The sequence below is a fragment of the Neofelis nebulosa genome, chromosome 6, assembly GCF_028018385.1.
Source record: "Neofelis nebulosa isolate mNeoNeb1 chromosome 6, mNeoNeb1.pri, whole genome shotgun sequence".
Taxonomy (NCBI): Eukaryota; Metazoa; Chordata; class Mammalia; order Carnivora; family Felidae; genus Neofelis; species Neofelis nebulosa.
This window is the reverse complement of record NC_080787.1, coordinates 136,046,519-136,063,385: the sequence shown is the minus strand read 5'-3', so window position 1 is coordinate 136,063,385 and position 16,867 is coordinate 136,046,519. Positions and strand designations below refer to the sequence as shown.

The following is a 16,867-nucleotide window of genomic DNA, read 5'->3' as shown; positions in this document are numbered from 1 at the left end:
AAGATCCACAGACATTACTATCTTCAGCTTCTCATTAATATTTACTGATCTTCTATATGGAGATGATCTCAGTGGGGAGAATATTTAGGAAATATGTGGGGGCATTTGGGGTTGTCCCAATAATGGTAGAGAATTACTGCTATTTACTGATTGAAGGCTAAGGATGTTAGCTATCCCTCAGCATTTGAAAGAGTCACATACAACAGAGAATTCTCTTACCTCTATATGATTTGAATGGCCCATCATTCACATAGTCTAAAGGTAAGATAATGACCCGAGAACCTAATTCTGTAAGATACATAAAGCAAAGGTATTTTTTGCACAGATTTAAAGTTCACTGAATATTTCACAGATGCAGCAGTTGCATACACTAAGGGCATGGTTATCTTTGAAAATTTGCCAAGCTTGTTCACCATTTTGGAAAATGTATCACCAATGGCAACCCCATTCCAAAAAATTTGAGTGACAATTACAAACCCCCTGTAAGTCAGTCTGCGTGCATTTGTATCAGCTGTGTTGTCAGTGATTCCAAGCATAGGAATGAACATTGCACCTCGTGTCCTGTGTCCCATGTATTTCCAGTGTAGTCACTCCGACCTTTTATATAGTAATATGTATAATGCCTTATTACAAAATAATTGACTTCATTTTTCCTTCCTTTTAAAGGACCGGCGTTATGTTTCTTTTTTATTTATTAGGAAATAATTTGTTAAATCTACCACCTTGCCACCTCTTTTCTGTTTTTACCACTTTTTCTTATATGGAAAAGATCTGGAAGCAAAGTAAATATCCTTCAAAGAAGAATTAGCTGAGTCGATCATATTTGTGCCAGGGAATATTTCACAACAATCAAAAAGAATGAATTACTGGGCCACCTGGGTCGCTCAGTCAGTTGAGCGTCCAACTTTGGCTCAGGTCATGATCTCACGGTTCGTGGGTTTGAGCCCTGCATTGGGTTCACTGATGTCAGCGCAGAGTCCTCTGTCTCCCACTCTCTGTCCCTCCCTCACTCATGCTCTCTCTCAAAAATAAGCAAATAAACATTAAAAAAAGGTTTTAAAACAGAATGAATTACTTTTGTCTCAAAGAGGTTTTGTATTGCTTGGGGAGAAAAATCAAGATATGGTGAAGCACGTAAAATAAAATGCCATTTTGTAAAAATAGGCCATGATATAATATAAAATATTGATGGATGATTATATGAGATGAATGACAAACATGGAAACATTTATACCAGGTTGTTATCATGTATTATTTCGCGGGGCTGCCAGAGCATAGGGTCATGAAGGAGAGTTTAGGCAAAGAATAATAGAGAGAAAATGCATGTGCTTGCACATTTAAATAAAACTGCATATATATGTATAGAGAGAGTGCTGAACATTTTAATACTAAAGATTTAAATAAATGAAAAAAGGAAGAACACCTATCAAAGTGGAAAAGCTATGACTGATTAAAAAATACTGTTGGGAGTTTTCATCTGAGAAAGTCATGAATTCAAAGTGTGCTTTTGGGAGCAGTTCATTTCCTATCACGTGCCTCGGTGAATGCACTCACTGCAGTTTTCTATAACTGGTGTACAAGAACACGTTCTGGGTCTTACACAAAACACGAGGCTGCGACACGTGACAAGGGATGTGTCTGCGATCACATTCCCTAAGTCTGGGTGACCTGGCCTGTGAGGATTCAGAGTTCGCGCTTAACTGCTGTGAGCTTAACCCACAACAGATTTTGCCCAATGAAGGACGTTTATGGAAGTTCAGTTTAAAAAAAAAAAAAAAAAAAAAAAAGCACAAGACTGAAGCGTATTTTAAAAATATTTTAAAGTCTTTCAAGTTAGAAACAAAATTTCCTGGAAGAACCGTTGCTATTTTCCTCATCGCTGAATTTTTTCAAACGCAATCCTGTTAGCCCATTTCTGATCTTGTTTTTACTACGTGCTGAAAATGCAGCAATTCAGAGGGAGACACGTACATTTTATTGCATTCTAAATATGTTGAGGCAATTTTTATTGAAATTAGAGAGACCTAAACTCTAACGATTACTCAAATAATAGGTTTCTGGGAAAACAACAACAACAACAAATGAACAGAAACCAGTTCTGAGAAGGAAAACTTCTATTTTCTATTGGCCTAATACCTTATCAACAGGAAAGGTTATAGATCACTAAAAAAAAAAAATAAACAAATAAAGGGATTTTCCTCTTCAGAAGAAGGTGAGTTTTGGGCTCCTTCTGGTTACTTCTTCTTTCCTTTCTTCTTTTCCCGTGTGTCAGGAAGCGGCGTCTTCTTTTCTGTCTCCGCCCAACTTGCTGCTTCCTCCGCAGCCAGAGCTTCCAATCTTAGGCGCTCAGCTTCCAGCAACTTCTTTCTATACTCTTCCCGGACACTGAAGATCTTCTGCCGGGCTTCATCTAAGGAGTCCTATTCCAAAACAAAACCTCAAGCAATTAAGGTTTACTGATAAAGAGAGAAAAAAAATTTTTTTTTTTTTTAAATTTTTTTTTATTTTTCAACGTTTTTAATTTATTTTTTGGGACAGAGAGAGACAGAGCATGAACGGGGGAGGGGCAGAGAGAGAGGGAGACACACAGAATCGGAAACAGGCTCCAGGCTCCGAGCCATCGGCCCAGAGCCTGACGCGGGGCTCGAACTCACGGACCGCGAGATCGTGACCTGGCTGAAGTCGGACGCTTAACCGACTGCGCCACCCAGGCGCCCCATGAGAAAAATTTTTTTTGAAAGCAATCCCTTTATCCCTCCCTTATGCCCATAGATTCATGTGGCAAATTACTGAGGCCAGATGAAAATTAGGTTATGGTCTCAAATGTCTATCAATACATGAAACACGAGAAGGCAACAAAGGGGTACAAGAGATTTTAACGGAACGGGGAATAAAAGCATCAGTAGGAGAAAAGAGAGAAAGGTGAAGAGATAGGTATGCGTTCAAATATAATCTATAAAACATGCAGCTCATTGTGTCCCTCACAGGAATTGTGCTAAGTTACTAGTTTCCCACATTGTTCTAGTCCCAATGAAATGTGTCTGAGCTATATTTGAAGAACTTTCAAATAATATCAGCTAGCTCACTGGCTACCTTTCTTATTGTCAGTTTGGCTTTCATTCAAGGACACCAAACTGAATCTGAAATCACATCTGGGTCCCATTCTTACTCACCTCTACTCTCACCACCGGGATCAATTGATTCACTTGGTTTTCTGGACAATACATCCCACTGACGTTTCTTCTACTTCACTAGCTGCTCTGTATCAGTTGCCTTTGCTGATTTCTCCTTTTCCCCTTCATATCTCTCTCTCTCTCTCTCTCTCTCTCTCTCTCTTTTTGTTCCTTCATCTCTAAATGAGGGGATGGCCACATCTTAGATCGTAGGCCTCTTTCCTTGCTGATTTTATCTAGCCCCATTGCTTTAAATTCATTTCTCTACTGATGGGTCCCCCAAATTTTTTAATCTCCAGCCCAAACCTGTCTTCCAAATTCCAGAACTATATATGTAATTTCTATTCAACATCTCCATGTGACTGTAATAGATATCTAAGAATTTTGTTTTTTTAAGTTTATTTATTTTGAGAGAGAGCATGAGCAGGAGAGGGGCAGAGAGAGAGGGAGAGAGAGAGAGAATCCCAAGCAGGCCCTGCACTGTCAACATGGAGCTCAATGTGATGCTTGAACTCAAGAATCATGAGATAATGACCTGAGTCGAAACCGAGAGTCAGACGCTTAACCAACTGAGCCACCCAGATGCCCCAAGAATGCTTTTTTTTTTTTTTTTGGTCCAATACATATATCAAAAAATGTCCCACACTGAAATCTTTCTTTCCTCTCAAACCATCAGATTTGATGGCCTCTCAACCCTATCAGTTGTTTAAGTGAAAACCTCAGGGTATTTCCTGACTCTTCACTTTCTCTTATAATATACCAAGAATCCATCAGAAAATCCTGAGTCTACTTTCAAAATATATACAATATTCAATTGCTTTTCACTACCTCCACTCTGCAACTTGGTGTGAACCACTGTTATGTGTCCAATGCATCCGCCTCCTCACAGATTTATCTGCTGTTACATGTGCCCCATTCCGTACTTACTTGTTTTCCACACAATATTCAGAGTACTCCTTTTAAAACAGAAGTCCAGGGGCGCCTGGGTGGCTCAGTTGTTTAAGTGTCCACCTGCGGCTCAGGTCATCATCTCACGGTTCGTCAGTTCGCGCCTCGTGCCGGCGTTTGTGCTGACAGAACCTATTTCAAGTTCTGTGTCTCCCTCTCTCTCCGCCCCTCCCCCACTCATGTGCGTGTGCATGAGCGCACATGTCCCTGTCTTTGTCTCTCTCTCAAAAATAAATAAACATTAAAAAATTAAAAATAAAATGGAAGTCAGACCATGTTACCCCTCTGCTCTTTAGAACCCTGTTGTGGTTCCATACATCCCTCCGAATAAACGCTAATGTCCTTCCAGTCTTTTGCAAGCCCTATGTGATTACCTTGTCTGTCCACTTCCCCCCAGTTCCTCTCTGACCTCCCCTCCCACTCATCTACCCCTGGCTCACTCTGCTCCAGGGGCACAGACCTCCTTGCTGTCCTGCCTCTAACGCACCAAGACCAAGTGTTCACTCCCCCGGGGCCTTTACTCCAGCCAGTATCTCTTCTGAATCACTGTGTTCTCGTAGTGTTCCACTTTTCTTTTTTTTCAACACTTTCCCTTTCTATCATACCATACCTTGTATTTATATATTGTGTTTGTATTTTAGCGTCTTTTGCTCCACTAGTATGTGAGCTACCCAATGGCCAGGGTTTATCTTTTTTGTTCATGCTTAGGACAGTCCCTGATACAAAAATGTCCAGAAATATTTCTTGAATGAATAAATTGTGGAAATGGGAACTGTCAGAAAATGATAAACAGGTAAGGATAGTTTCTCTATAGTTTAACTGTCCTTAAATATGTTTATATTTTTTTAAAAAAGGGTAATTTTCTTTTTTAAAAAAATTTTTTATGTTTATTTTTAAGAGAGAGAGAGATAGGGGCGCCTGGGTGGCGCAGTCGGTTAAGCGTCCGACTTCAGCCAGGTCACGATCTCGTAGTCCGTGAGTTCGAGCCCCGCGTCAGGCTCTGGGCTGATGGCTCGGAGCCTGGAGCCTGTTTCCGATTCTGTGTCTCCCTCTCTCTCTGCCCCTCCCCCGTTCATGCTCTGTCTCTTTCTGTCCCAAAAATAAATAAAAAACGTTGAAAAAAATTTAAAAAAAAAAAAAAAAAAAGAGAGAGAGAGATAGAGTGCAAGTAGGGGAGGGGCAGAGAGAGAGAGAGGAGGGAGGCACAGATCTGAAGCAGCCTCCAGGCTCTGAGCTGTCAGCACAGAGCCGGAGATGGGGCTCGAACTCTGAAATGGTGCGATCCTGACCTGAGCCGAAGTTGGACGCTTAACTGACTGAGCCACCCAGGCCCTCCCCACCCCCCCGCCCCCGCCACAAAAAGGGTAATTTTCAAAGCTATAGGCAAGAACTGAGTTAATGACCTATTAATGACTGACATAATGGCAACATTCTAGAAATGTCTAGAAATGGCTTCCCTGAAAACGTTCACAAATAAAGCAGTGATAACTAAGGGCCAATGTAGGTTTATGAAGAGGCTTTGGCTTTCTCCCTTCACTTGCATTTCTGATAGTATGGGTACAATTCTGGTTCGACCTGTTGACGGTTTCCTGTTTCAAGAATGATATAATTAAAAACAGAAGGATGAACGAACTGATGCTAACCAGAAGAGAATCTTCTAGAGTGACTGTTTTGTCTTCATTGCTGAATTCTTCAAGAAATTTTGCCTGGTTTTGCAACTTGCAGAAGTTGAGTGGAGACTGCAGAAGAGCTAAATGTCAGAACCAGGCTCTTCTCCACGCTTTGGGTGGAAGCAAAGCACTGTATCTACCACAATAAAATCGGCTTTACTAAACCTACTGCATGAGATGATAGTGGTGCCATATTAAGAAGAGAGAAAAAATCATCTAAAGGGTTTAGTGTAAAGTAAGTTTAATATATATCCGTAACCTCTTGAGGATAGGCATGCTTTTCTCCCATCTGATGAGAAGTGTCGTGCTGACGGTGTTTCCATTAAGATAGCTTCAATCAAAACTAGGATTTTTGTACCTCACACTTAAAGAAGGAGATTTGAATTAAAAACCATCCCAGTTGATACGTCTTCCCTTATGGCCTCCCCATCTACTGCATTTTCTTGTCTTTTAAACACATAAAGAAACTAGCTGATTGGCAATAATGAATTTCCCTTTTGTCTTATTATATTTTAATTTAAACTATTTTCTATACGATATGAATTGAATTTACATAATTTTAACATTCATTTATGGATTCACTGATTCATTTTTGAAACAAATTTCTGTGAAATAGACACCTCTTCCAGGTTTGGGGTATACAACAGTGAATCAAACAAAGTTCCTGTTCACATATGATCTATATTCTACACAAGATATATTTAAAATGTGTGCATGTTATATACATATATATGTTATATATGAATATTATATATTTATATATGATAAAGAAATACTTCTAATATTTATAAATAACATGTATCAAATACATACCTTCCCATGCTAAACCATGGTAAATCCTTTAAAGAAAATAATAAGGCCAGATACAGGTATACAAATCTTGAAGGGTGCTAATTGAAAAATAATAGCTTAGAGGAGATCTCTCTAATGAAATGGCAATAGATGAAAGATCGCAGAAAGTGAGGCTGTAAACCATTTGGCTGTCTAGGGGAAGAATATTCCAGGAAGAGGTGGGAGCAAGCCAAAGGCTCAGAGGTAGGAACACGTCTGGCTATTAGTGGAAAGGTGAGGTCAGTTTGGAAAAAAAAAAAACGAAAGAAGGAAAGCATACAGAATCAGAGAGAAAAAGATCAGAGAGGAAAGCGGACACTAGATTATAGAGAGCTCTAGACACCATAGTTAAGCCTTTATTTCTTAGTGGAAAATGAAGCCACTACAGGAGTGAGATAGTCCCACTCTCCATTTTAAAGATGTACTATGATCCGCACCAGCGCAGTTCATAAAGGGTTTGCAGTTGTTCTCCAGGCCTAGGGTAGCACTGCACTGTGTATTAGCATGCTAGGGCTTTCGTAACAAAGTGCCACAGACTGGGTGGCTTAAGGAACAGTAATTTAACGTCTCAGGGTTACTGATGCTAGAAATTTGAAATCACGGTGTCAGCAAGATTAATTCTTTCACTGAAGTTGTATGTGACCGTGTGACTAGCTTTGGCCAATGCAACGTGACAACGAAATGTAACTGTGCGAAGGACCCTCTGCTCAACTTCACTGGACCTGTAGCTACAAGGAGAAATACTCTTTTACTGTTTTCATCCAGCGGTTGCTAAACAAAGGCCTATGGAAAAATCTGGCTCATTGCCTAGTTTTCCAAATAGAATTTATTGAAACACACATAGGCGTTATCTTTGACTGAATTTGTGGTAACAACGGCAGAGTTAAGTAGATACAACATATGGTCTGCAAAGGCAAAAATATTTACTATCTGGCCCTTTATAGAAAACAAGTTTGCCAACCCCTGTCTTAAACCACTGGGACACTGTGGCTGTCTGTTACCACAGGATAAAATAGTTTATCCTCATGGTTAGAGTCATTTTGGCTTCTAACAGAGATTCCATTGTAGAAGGACATGATGGAAGCAGTGAGATCAGTCAGGAGGCTACGGCAATAGAATAGAAAACACTGAATAGGACACTCTGAATAGAAAACACAGACCATTTGGACTATGGTGGTAGGGGTAGAGAGAATGAAAGGTGATTGAATTAGAGATATGTTTTCAAGATAATGTTGGCAAATGTGGATTACGGGTTAGATGAGGGAGGTAAGAGAAGTCAAGGATGTCTCCAAAGTCTGTACTCTGAGCAATGGAAAGACTACAATTGCCCTTCCTGGGTGGGGAATATTGATGGAGGAAATGTTCGGGCTGACATGAAAGAGAGGGCAAAAATGACAAGAATGATAGAATAATGGATTTGGAGAGGTTTGGTTTAAGATGCCTATTGGACAAACAAGAGAAGGTGTCAAAGAAGCATATTCCTCAGATCAGCTAGTGCTGGAAACAACACAGAGAACCTAATGTCACTGTGGCTGAAAAGTTTAGAAAGTCTTGTAGCCATCAGTATCTTTGGGAGTGTGTGTGTATGTGTGTGTGTGTGTGTGTGTGTGTGTGTGTGTTGTAGGAAAGAGGGAGGAAAAAAAAAGTCTTTATCCACTATAGTGGAAGTCAGCGATATACATTTATCAAATTTTCCCATTACTTGTATGATACTTCCATTTTTAATTAAACTTGGTCTTCTTCACTACGCTAATCCACCCCCCCTTTTTTCATTTTGGACCTTGTCTAAATAAAGCAACTTTAGTCTTCTGCTAGGGTGGGGGGACCGTCACCTGGCTACAAAACATTGAGTTGATGATCTGCAAATGAACTACTTCTTAAATAGCTTCAAGCCAAGCAAAACCAACAGTCTTGTCTTCCTCCCACCTCACCTCCATTTCTTCACGTGGCTGATGCCACCAATTGCTGAGCCTTTTAGGGATTCTATGGAGCGAATTGGATTGATTGTTTAAGAGCTTTTCTACTGCCACCTTACAGTTTGGGTGCCTCAAGTCTATTAACACGTTCTTCATCCAGCTCTCTGTCAACTTCACAAGTATTTGGTCATTGTCTTCTTTCTCCTTCTTATTTTGTGGATAGATTCCCAATACTGCGTCTTGGAGGGGTTTAAGGAAGTAAGTGAAATTAAATGTGTTTCACCAATTCTCCACCTTTTCTGAGGAGCTGACAACTAAATACTTTCAAAATGTCTTTCTACCCAGGTCCTACATGATTCTATGGTATCTTTTCAACATTATAAGAGAATGTATCAACTCTGACCCATGGGTGTATGTTGAGACTCACCCGCATTTCCCCATACATCTCCAGGATTTCATCCTTTATTTTAAGCTGTTCCTCTTGTTCAATGTCTCGAATGCTGAGTACTCTGGTCCTATGCTGTCGGAACTGGTGAACCTCCTCTGCCTTTTGCATTGCCTGCTGCTGGTTCAGATCCTCTGTTTGCAGCACAGGATCAGCGTCTCTTGTTTTTCTACAAAGACATCACAGGAGATGCATAAATCATTTTGGAACACTGCGATGAACTTTAGAATTCAAATAATTTAAATCGTCTTGACGGTGTGGTAGACTGAACCCAATAGAATATTAGCAATAGAAAGAATACACTGTTATTTTTTGATTGGCCATGCTCCATTTACTGGTTGACTAATATTTTAGGAAACAATTCTAGAGAAATACCAGTAAAATTCGATGCTCCATCTGATAAGGTGTTCGTGGGATTGGTGTTGGAAACTATGAGATTATTTTGGAGGTTTTCTTTTTAATTTATGCAGCTAAATAATGTTGAAATATTTTCAAACTTATAAGTATGCTTGAGTACCTATCTCTCTATTAATCCTATTGTCTTCTTCTTAATAAAATTGAACCTACTAAAAAATTAAATTAAATTAAATTAAACCTACTGAAATAATGCCAGCAGACCTAGTGGGAATTTTTTGTAGCTCAACTCCCCTTAATCAGCTTGCAAACTAAAATGTTAAAGAAAATACTTAAATGCTTTTATGATTAACTTAATAAAAGATTTGCTAAATGGAAGATGTAAAACCACGTACATCTAGAAATTTGAATATACTGAAAATATATTAAGCATTTAATTTCAAATTTTCACTAGTTTAGTAACTGGTTATCCCTGTATCAAAAATTCTGTGAACAGAGATGTTTGCATTAATCGTGTCTATTAAAACTTACCGTACATATTGTGTTATGTCTACACATTCTAGTGCTTTTCGAATAAGTTGTGGAGACATTTCCAAAATTGTTGGGGATCGCGAACGAGGCCCTGTTGATAAAATAAGTCCTAGATTTTCAAAAAAGAATAGACACTAACAGACAGTTACATCTCATTTTAGTTAAAAATAATATCTTCTGTTAAAGAAAAACAACCACCATTTTGGGCACCTGGGTGGCTTAGTCAGGTAAGCATCCAACTTAGGCTTAGGTCAGGATCTCACAGTTCAGGAGTTCGAGCCCCGGGTCAGGCTCTGTGCTGACAGCTCAGAGACTGGAGCCTGCTTCAGATTCTGTATCTCCCTCTCTCTCTGCCCTTCGGCCACTTGCACTCTCTCTCTCTCTCTCTCTCTCTCTCTCTCAAAAATATATAAACATTAAAAAAAAACACTGATTGGACTTACTAATTTAATATTGTTTTAATGTGACCTTATTTTAATGTGACTCAATATGATTTTATTAAAATTTAATGATATTTCGTATTTGTCCTCTAGCTGGTGTTACTGTACTTACAGCAAAATGAAGGAGATGGGCAAAGTGCATATACTCTATAAGCAGAGTAACAGAACGTTATCATGACTGTAGTTAAGTAAAGGTAGAGACAAAAAGGAAAAGTCCTACTGTACTTCATTATAAACAAATTAAGTGACCCAATATTGAAAACGCTTAGTCTAGGCGTGAAAGGTCTCATAAGCATTATGGGGGTGGAATGTAAAAATACCTAAGACATAGTACTCTAATTCAAGAAACTTGTAGATCCAGCGGAGTGGGTAACATACACCGAATGCAAATCAAGTTAGCAGGAGATCTCTACCCCGGGGACCCATACATACCCACAAGAACGTACTTAAACAAGAGACTTTAGAGTCTAAAATAGTAACCATTCAGCCTTCCCAGGACATTTCATCTCCCGTTTAAAAATTTCTGGAGTATAATTTACATGCCATCAAATTCCCCCATTTTAAAAGTGTAATTCAATATGTTTTAGTAAGTTTACGGAGTTGCACAACCGGCGCCAAAACCCAGTCTCAAAACATTTCCGCTCTCCACGCAGATCTCCTGGGCTTTTTACATCCCCTCTCCATTCTCACCTCAAGGCTTGGGCAGACATCCATGGACTCTGTCTCTACAGATCTGCCTTTCCTGGATATTCAATGTAACTAGGAATGGTAAAATGACATCTAACTTTTTAAAGAAACTGTCAAATTGTAGTGTTTTGGTTATTGTTAGCTTCAAAGAAATTCTGAAATCATGAAGTAAAAATCCTCCTGCTTGGTTCTTTATCAAAGTTATTTTGATCATTCTGGGTCTTTTTCATTTCCAAATAAGTTTTGAGATTAGGATGTTAAATTCTATAAAATGTCTACTAGAATTTTGATAGAGATTATACTGGATTTATAGATCAATTTGGGGAGAATTGCTATCTTACTATAGTGAGTCTTCTAGTCCAAAGCATGGACAACCTCCCTCTTTAGATTTTTAAAAATTTCTATTAGTGATGTTTTGTAGTTTTCAGTAGACAAGTCTTGCACTTTTGTTAAATTTATTTCCATACATTTGTTACTGACATTACTGTGAATGAAATTGTCTTAATTTACTTTTTTGATTGCTCATTGATAATATGAAGACATAAAAATAGTTTTTATATATTAATCTTGTATCTTGTATTTTTTTATTTAGTTGTATGCTTTCAGAGTTTAATTTTTTTTTAATTTTTTTAAGGTTTATTTATTTTTGAGAGAGAGAGAGAGACAGAGTGTGAGTGGGGGAGGAGCAGAGAGGGAGAGGGAGACACAGAATCTGAAGCAGGCTCCAGGCTCTGAGCTGTCAGCACAGAGCCCAACACAGGGCTCAAACTTGGGACCAGTGAGATCATGACTTAGGCTGAAGTCAGATGCTTAACCAACTGAGCCACCCAGGCACCCCTAAAATGTATTTTAATTAATTGTTTTCAGTTTATTATTGCTTTTTGGGAGAAGATATGTCAAATCCATGCAAGAGGTCTCATGCCCACTAATCTTGCTTTTTACATGTGGTTGCAATAGCCTTCAGAAATATTGTTAAAGTGCTTAATGTATAACAACTTGTTAAAAATTATCACTCATTCAGAAATATAATCTAATGTAAACCTTTAAAAACATTTTTAAAATAATATCCAAATTAATTTTTCATTTTTTCAAAAACATAAAGACATGGTCCATGTGAGAAAACAGAATATTTCAACTCTACTCCATTATTAAAACTTAAATTCAATCAAGTTTTTTTATTTTATAACATTAAATAAAACGATCCTGAAGAATTAACATTTTACAATATGTTTTTTTTAGAAACCAGTAGCCAGGGGCGCCTGGGTGGCTCAGTCAGTTAAGTGTCTGACTTCAGCTCAGATCATGAGCTTGTGGTTCCTGAGTTCAAGTCCTGGATTGGTCTCTGTGCTAACAGCTCAGAGCCTGGAGCCTGCTTTCGATTCTGTGTCCCTGTCTCTCTGCCCCTTCCCCGCTCATGCTCTGTCTCTCTGTCTCTGTCTCTCTCCCAAAGAATGAATAAACATTTAAAAAAAAGAAAAGAAATCAGTGGCCAATAGTTTTTCTTTTTTCATTGTGATTGCTATGGTATCTAAAGTTCATTTGCTTTTCTTATGAACATACCTACTTATGCTGCGTATATTTTTGGCAGTTCAAACATGAGTGATTTCTATAAGACACCAACTCTGCTGACTTTGACTGGAAAGAAAATACTTTCTGATTAATTAGATGTTTGTGTTTTCTTACATCCTGCCAAGTAACATACATTTAAGCAGAAGAGGGTGTGGGAAAGGGACAGAAAGGATTAACTTTCATGTTCTTCTACATAACTCTGTTGTGTCAGAAAAGCATATAAGAGTACTATGACAGTCTTGTACCTCTAGAATAGTACAGCCGAAAGTGTGTGTGTGTGTGTGTGTGTGTGTGTGTGTGTGTAGGTACCATCCTTTGCAAACTGAGTCTCTATGGGATAAGTTCTGAAAGTGAGAATATGTATTTAGAAATATCTTTATAGTAATTGGTCATCACTGGGTCATTTTATTACATTTTTCAAAAGTTTCAGCTTCCAGCAGACTAGGGGAGAAGACTGACTTCATCATAGGTAGTCTGAGAATCTCTGCTTAAGACCTAGCGATTGTGATGGCCTGGCAAAAGATGTGGGAATAAAGACAGAGATCACCTGCAACCTCTGGAAGAGGAATTTTCTAGAGGCTCCCAGAGATCAAAGGGCATTTGAAAGCAATGTTTATACTCTTGACCTTGATGATGGCTTTGGTATTGAGGAAGAATGCGTAGGAGTAAAATCCATAATGACATCATTTCCACGTCCTCTGGTACTATGAAAGAAATCATCTAAGTTACCTATTGTATGAAAATATACAGTGGCAAGAATAAAGTAGTTTTCTGGGAATCACAAGTATCTCCAGGTGTGTAGAGGCCAGATCACCCAAAGCTCTCATAGGATCTGTAATCTCTTATGGGTGATGCTTCCCCAGGAGGGAGGGCCAATATGACGGAGGCACCAACAGCAGAGGTGGCAACAACATACAGAGTTCCAGAGAACAGCTGGACAGCCAGACCCATGGCTCTCAAACAGGATTCCTTCTACTACCCCAGTACCTGGAGTACATGGCAGTGTTTCGGTGTTATGAGACGTGCGGGAGACACAAAAGCACCCCTCTTCTCAGAGGGAGAGGGGCTCAAGTTTACTTGGCAGTGTGATTACATTTATATTTTATTTTATATCTAATATATTTTCATTTTATTATATTATACATATGTTATATTATTTATATTCAATAAGAATTATAATAAAACACATTTAAGAATGTTTTGGGGGAATTTTGCTTGAGGACAGGCTGCTTTGCCCTCAGTCGTCCACTCCTGCTCACATTTACCCTTCCTCCGTGTTTCCTGCCCTTTCCTTTCTGCCCCAAAGTACACTCTTTCATGGGGATGTGAACTTTAGTACAAAGGTATGAAACTCTGCCGGCCAAAAGTATGAAGACCTGAGAAGCAGGAGAGCCGACACTGACGCAGCCCTTCACAGCACTGGTCTGGGGCTCAGAGTGAAAAGTGAAAGCAGGGCGCCTGGGTGGCTCAGTTGGTTTCAGCCTCTGACTCTTGATTTCAGCTCAGGTCATGATCTTGCAGTTAGTGGGTTCCCGCCCCTCATCCGGCTCTGTGTCAGCAGTGCAGAGCCTGCCTGGAATTCTCTCTCTGCCTCTTCCCTGCTCTTCCTTGTGCATGCACTCTCTCTCTCTCTCTCTCTCTCTCAAAATAAATCAACTTTAAAAAATAAATGAAATCTCCACCATGCCTGTGGGACACAGTACCCGAGGCTGGTGTGAAGAATCATGATTACATTCAATTTTTGCAACTTAAAAAGTTACCTTATTAGCACATAAATAAACAGTTGACCTCAGAATTTAATTGTATTTTCATTCCACAGGCTTCTAATCGAGTGTGGGGAAAAATTTGCCTTCTGTTAGAGATCACAACATGAGGAATTCCAAGAACTAGGGTTTGATTCACCACAAACTGTTTTGGCTTCCTGCCCTAGGGTGAGGCATTTATCAATCACATCAGTTTTGAGACAGAGATACCAGTATACGGTTTGTTTAGCTCATGGAGGCTCTAGTGAGATAATATATGCAAAACCACTCTACAAATTAAATGTTCATATAGAATGAGAAGTATTATTCTAATAAGCTTTAGTGTTATGTCATGTATGTTATTATTTATTAAATGAGTGCTTGCTTTCAAAATATTGGCTCAAAAATCAAAGCTTTTGTAACTATAGTAAAACACCCTTTGAACTTTGGAATTTTCTTCTTCCCTGTGGAAATCCTTCAAGGACGTGTTTTAACCTTAAACAGTTTTTAATTTTAAGCTTCTCAGAGTGGTTTAGCCATTTGGAGAAGAGAACCATTTTTGGTGTTTCGGAGGATGCATCCTTCCAAAATATGTTTCTCTCCTGCCTGGGTTCTGAATAAGTAGGGACATAAAGAGTAAGATTGTACTCCTGATACAGGTATGGTTGGAGGATGTAGCTTGATGTGAAAGGCCAACCATCCAGGGTCACAGAACTTTAGAGCCAGCTGACCCTTGCAGCCCCCTCAGTCATAGGTAGTGCTTCCAACTCAAGGACTAGCAGGGGATTCAGGACCCCTTATGAGCAGCTCAATTCATTGTTTCAACCATACGGGACACTAAGTCCTTTACCAACAGAAAGTCCAGGAGTTGCTTAGGGGAAATCCTTCCTCATGGAGGCCAGCATGGAAAGACCTTTCTCCTTAAAACCTTCAATCGAGTATTTACATTCATTTTATTTTTTATTTTCTTTAAAGTTTATTTATTTATTTTGAGAGAGCAAGCACGCCAACAAGAAAGGGGCAGAGAGAACGGGAGAGAGAATCCTAAGCAGGCTCCTCACTGTCAGCACAGAGCCCAATGCAGGACTGGAACTCAGGAAAACTGAGATCATGACCTAACCGAAATCAAGAGTCAGACGTTTGAAAGGCTGAGCCACCCGGGTGCCCTGGATTTGCACTCATTTTAGTGAATAAATACGAATCTCCATTATACAGAAATGAACCAAATTAGTGTGGCTCGTACACCACTGAAACTTCCTCCCCTCCAGAATTTTAGAATCCAAATATTTAAAACTTGTTATAAAAGGTAAAAAGAAAATCTACCATGTAGCATATCACAGATTAACAAAAAGCATCTGTGTTCAGTGACAATGGCATATGTGGTCACTGCAATTTTATTTTTAGTATTTGTAGACACAGAAAAATATACAAAAATATACCTGCTACTTTTGTTGGCCCACTTCTATCCCTAAGATAACTGGTTAGTAATGAGGTCCTTGAGCAGATTATCAGCTCTGACAAGCAAAATGAAGACCTATAAATCCAAAATACATACTTTTCCATTTATCACCCTAGACATCACATGTGTTTGTGCCTCTTCCAGAATTTTTATTTCCAAGTATGTCTTTGTCTCACAAATGAGAATAATGCTTACTGATATTTTCCTTCCGCACCGTCTGTTCCTCCTTCCCTGCTGGAGACGTTCCTCCAATTTCGCTGCTCACCAGTTTTGACCAGTCCTTCAAGCCCCTGGTCATCTGCCACTTCTTCCACAGCATACTCCCCAACGGCGGGATATCTTTGCTCTCTGAACTCATGGAACCCTTTGTGTCTGGCTCTTTTATGGCACTTGAAGATGTTTCAACTACAACATGACATGTGCATTACTGAAAAAAAAAAAGCTTGCATTCTATGAAATCATATCCAAAAAGTAACCGGGCTAGTGGGAGCATAGATTTGGAGCAGACGTGAAATATTTGTCACCTCTAAGGAGCACTAGCAAACAGCAATCATTGGTCCCTCAGAAAACATTGTGGATGGCCCAGGCAGCCCATGTGTCCGGAAGTTGTCTCAGGATATGAAAAGATTACATAAGAATAGAGGCTTTTTGGAGGTGAGACATTACAAATGGAAATGGGATCTCTGAACCACTGGGGCCACTGCTACCCTGGGCCCTGGAGGAAATACAACCTACCTTGTATGAGAAATGTATGTGAATGGGGTTCTCATCTCTGGAGAGGGGAGCCCTGTGTATAGGTACTTGTCTAAAGTTATCTTAAAATAGAGCAGAGAAGAGCTACTGCTTGTGAAGCAGGAAAGTTTTTCCTTCATGCCATAATTCTACTCTCACTTTTCTAGATCTTTATGCCTAGGAAAAACCATGTAAAACCTACCCCAATTCCACAGCATACAGATATTTCCCTCCTATTTATGAATTGCAGATAATTTAATTGACATTATATTCCACTTTGAATAAAAGGTGATGATAGGTTAATGCTCAAAACCTGGGAGAAATGTTGAAATAAGTACATTTAAAAATAATAAAATTGGTATACCCCTAG

At 39.2% G+C, this 16,867-nt stretch overlaps 1 protein-coding gene across 6 annotated transcripts in view; it reads right to left on the bottom strand.

Annotated features, from left to right (window-relative positions):
- Positions 1-2,096: 2,096 nt before the first annotated feature.
- ADGB (androglobin) overlaps positions 2,097-16,867 on the bottom strand; it is a 164,331-nt gene continuing 149,560 nt past the window's right edge. For 5 of the 6 annotated variants that reach the window (XM_058735558.1, XM_058735561.1, XM_058735560.1 and 2 more), the window contains 4 exons: positions 15,961-16,170; positions 9,869-9,959; positions 8,966-9,152; positions 2,097-2,420 (listed from right to left, as the gene is read on the bottom strand). In XM_058735558.1, the coding sequence (XP_058591541.1) occupies positions 2,235-2,420; positions 8,966-9,152; positions 9,869-9,959; positions 15,961-16,170 (674 nt within the window). In that variant the 3' untranslated portion in view covers positions 2,097-2,234. Of the gene's footprint in view, positions 2,421-8,965; positions 9,153-9,868; positions 9,960-15,960; positions 16,193-16,867 lie in introns of those variants that run through there. The other variant, XM_058735564.1, reaches the window with a different exon arrangement.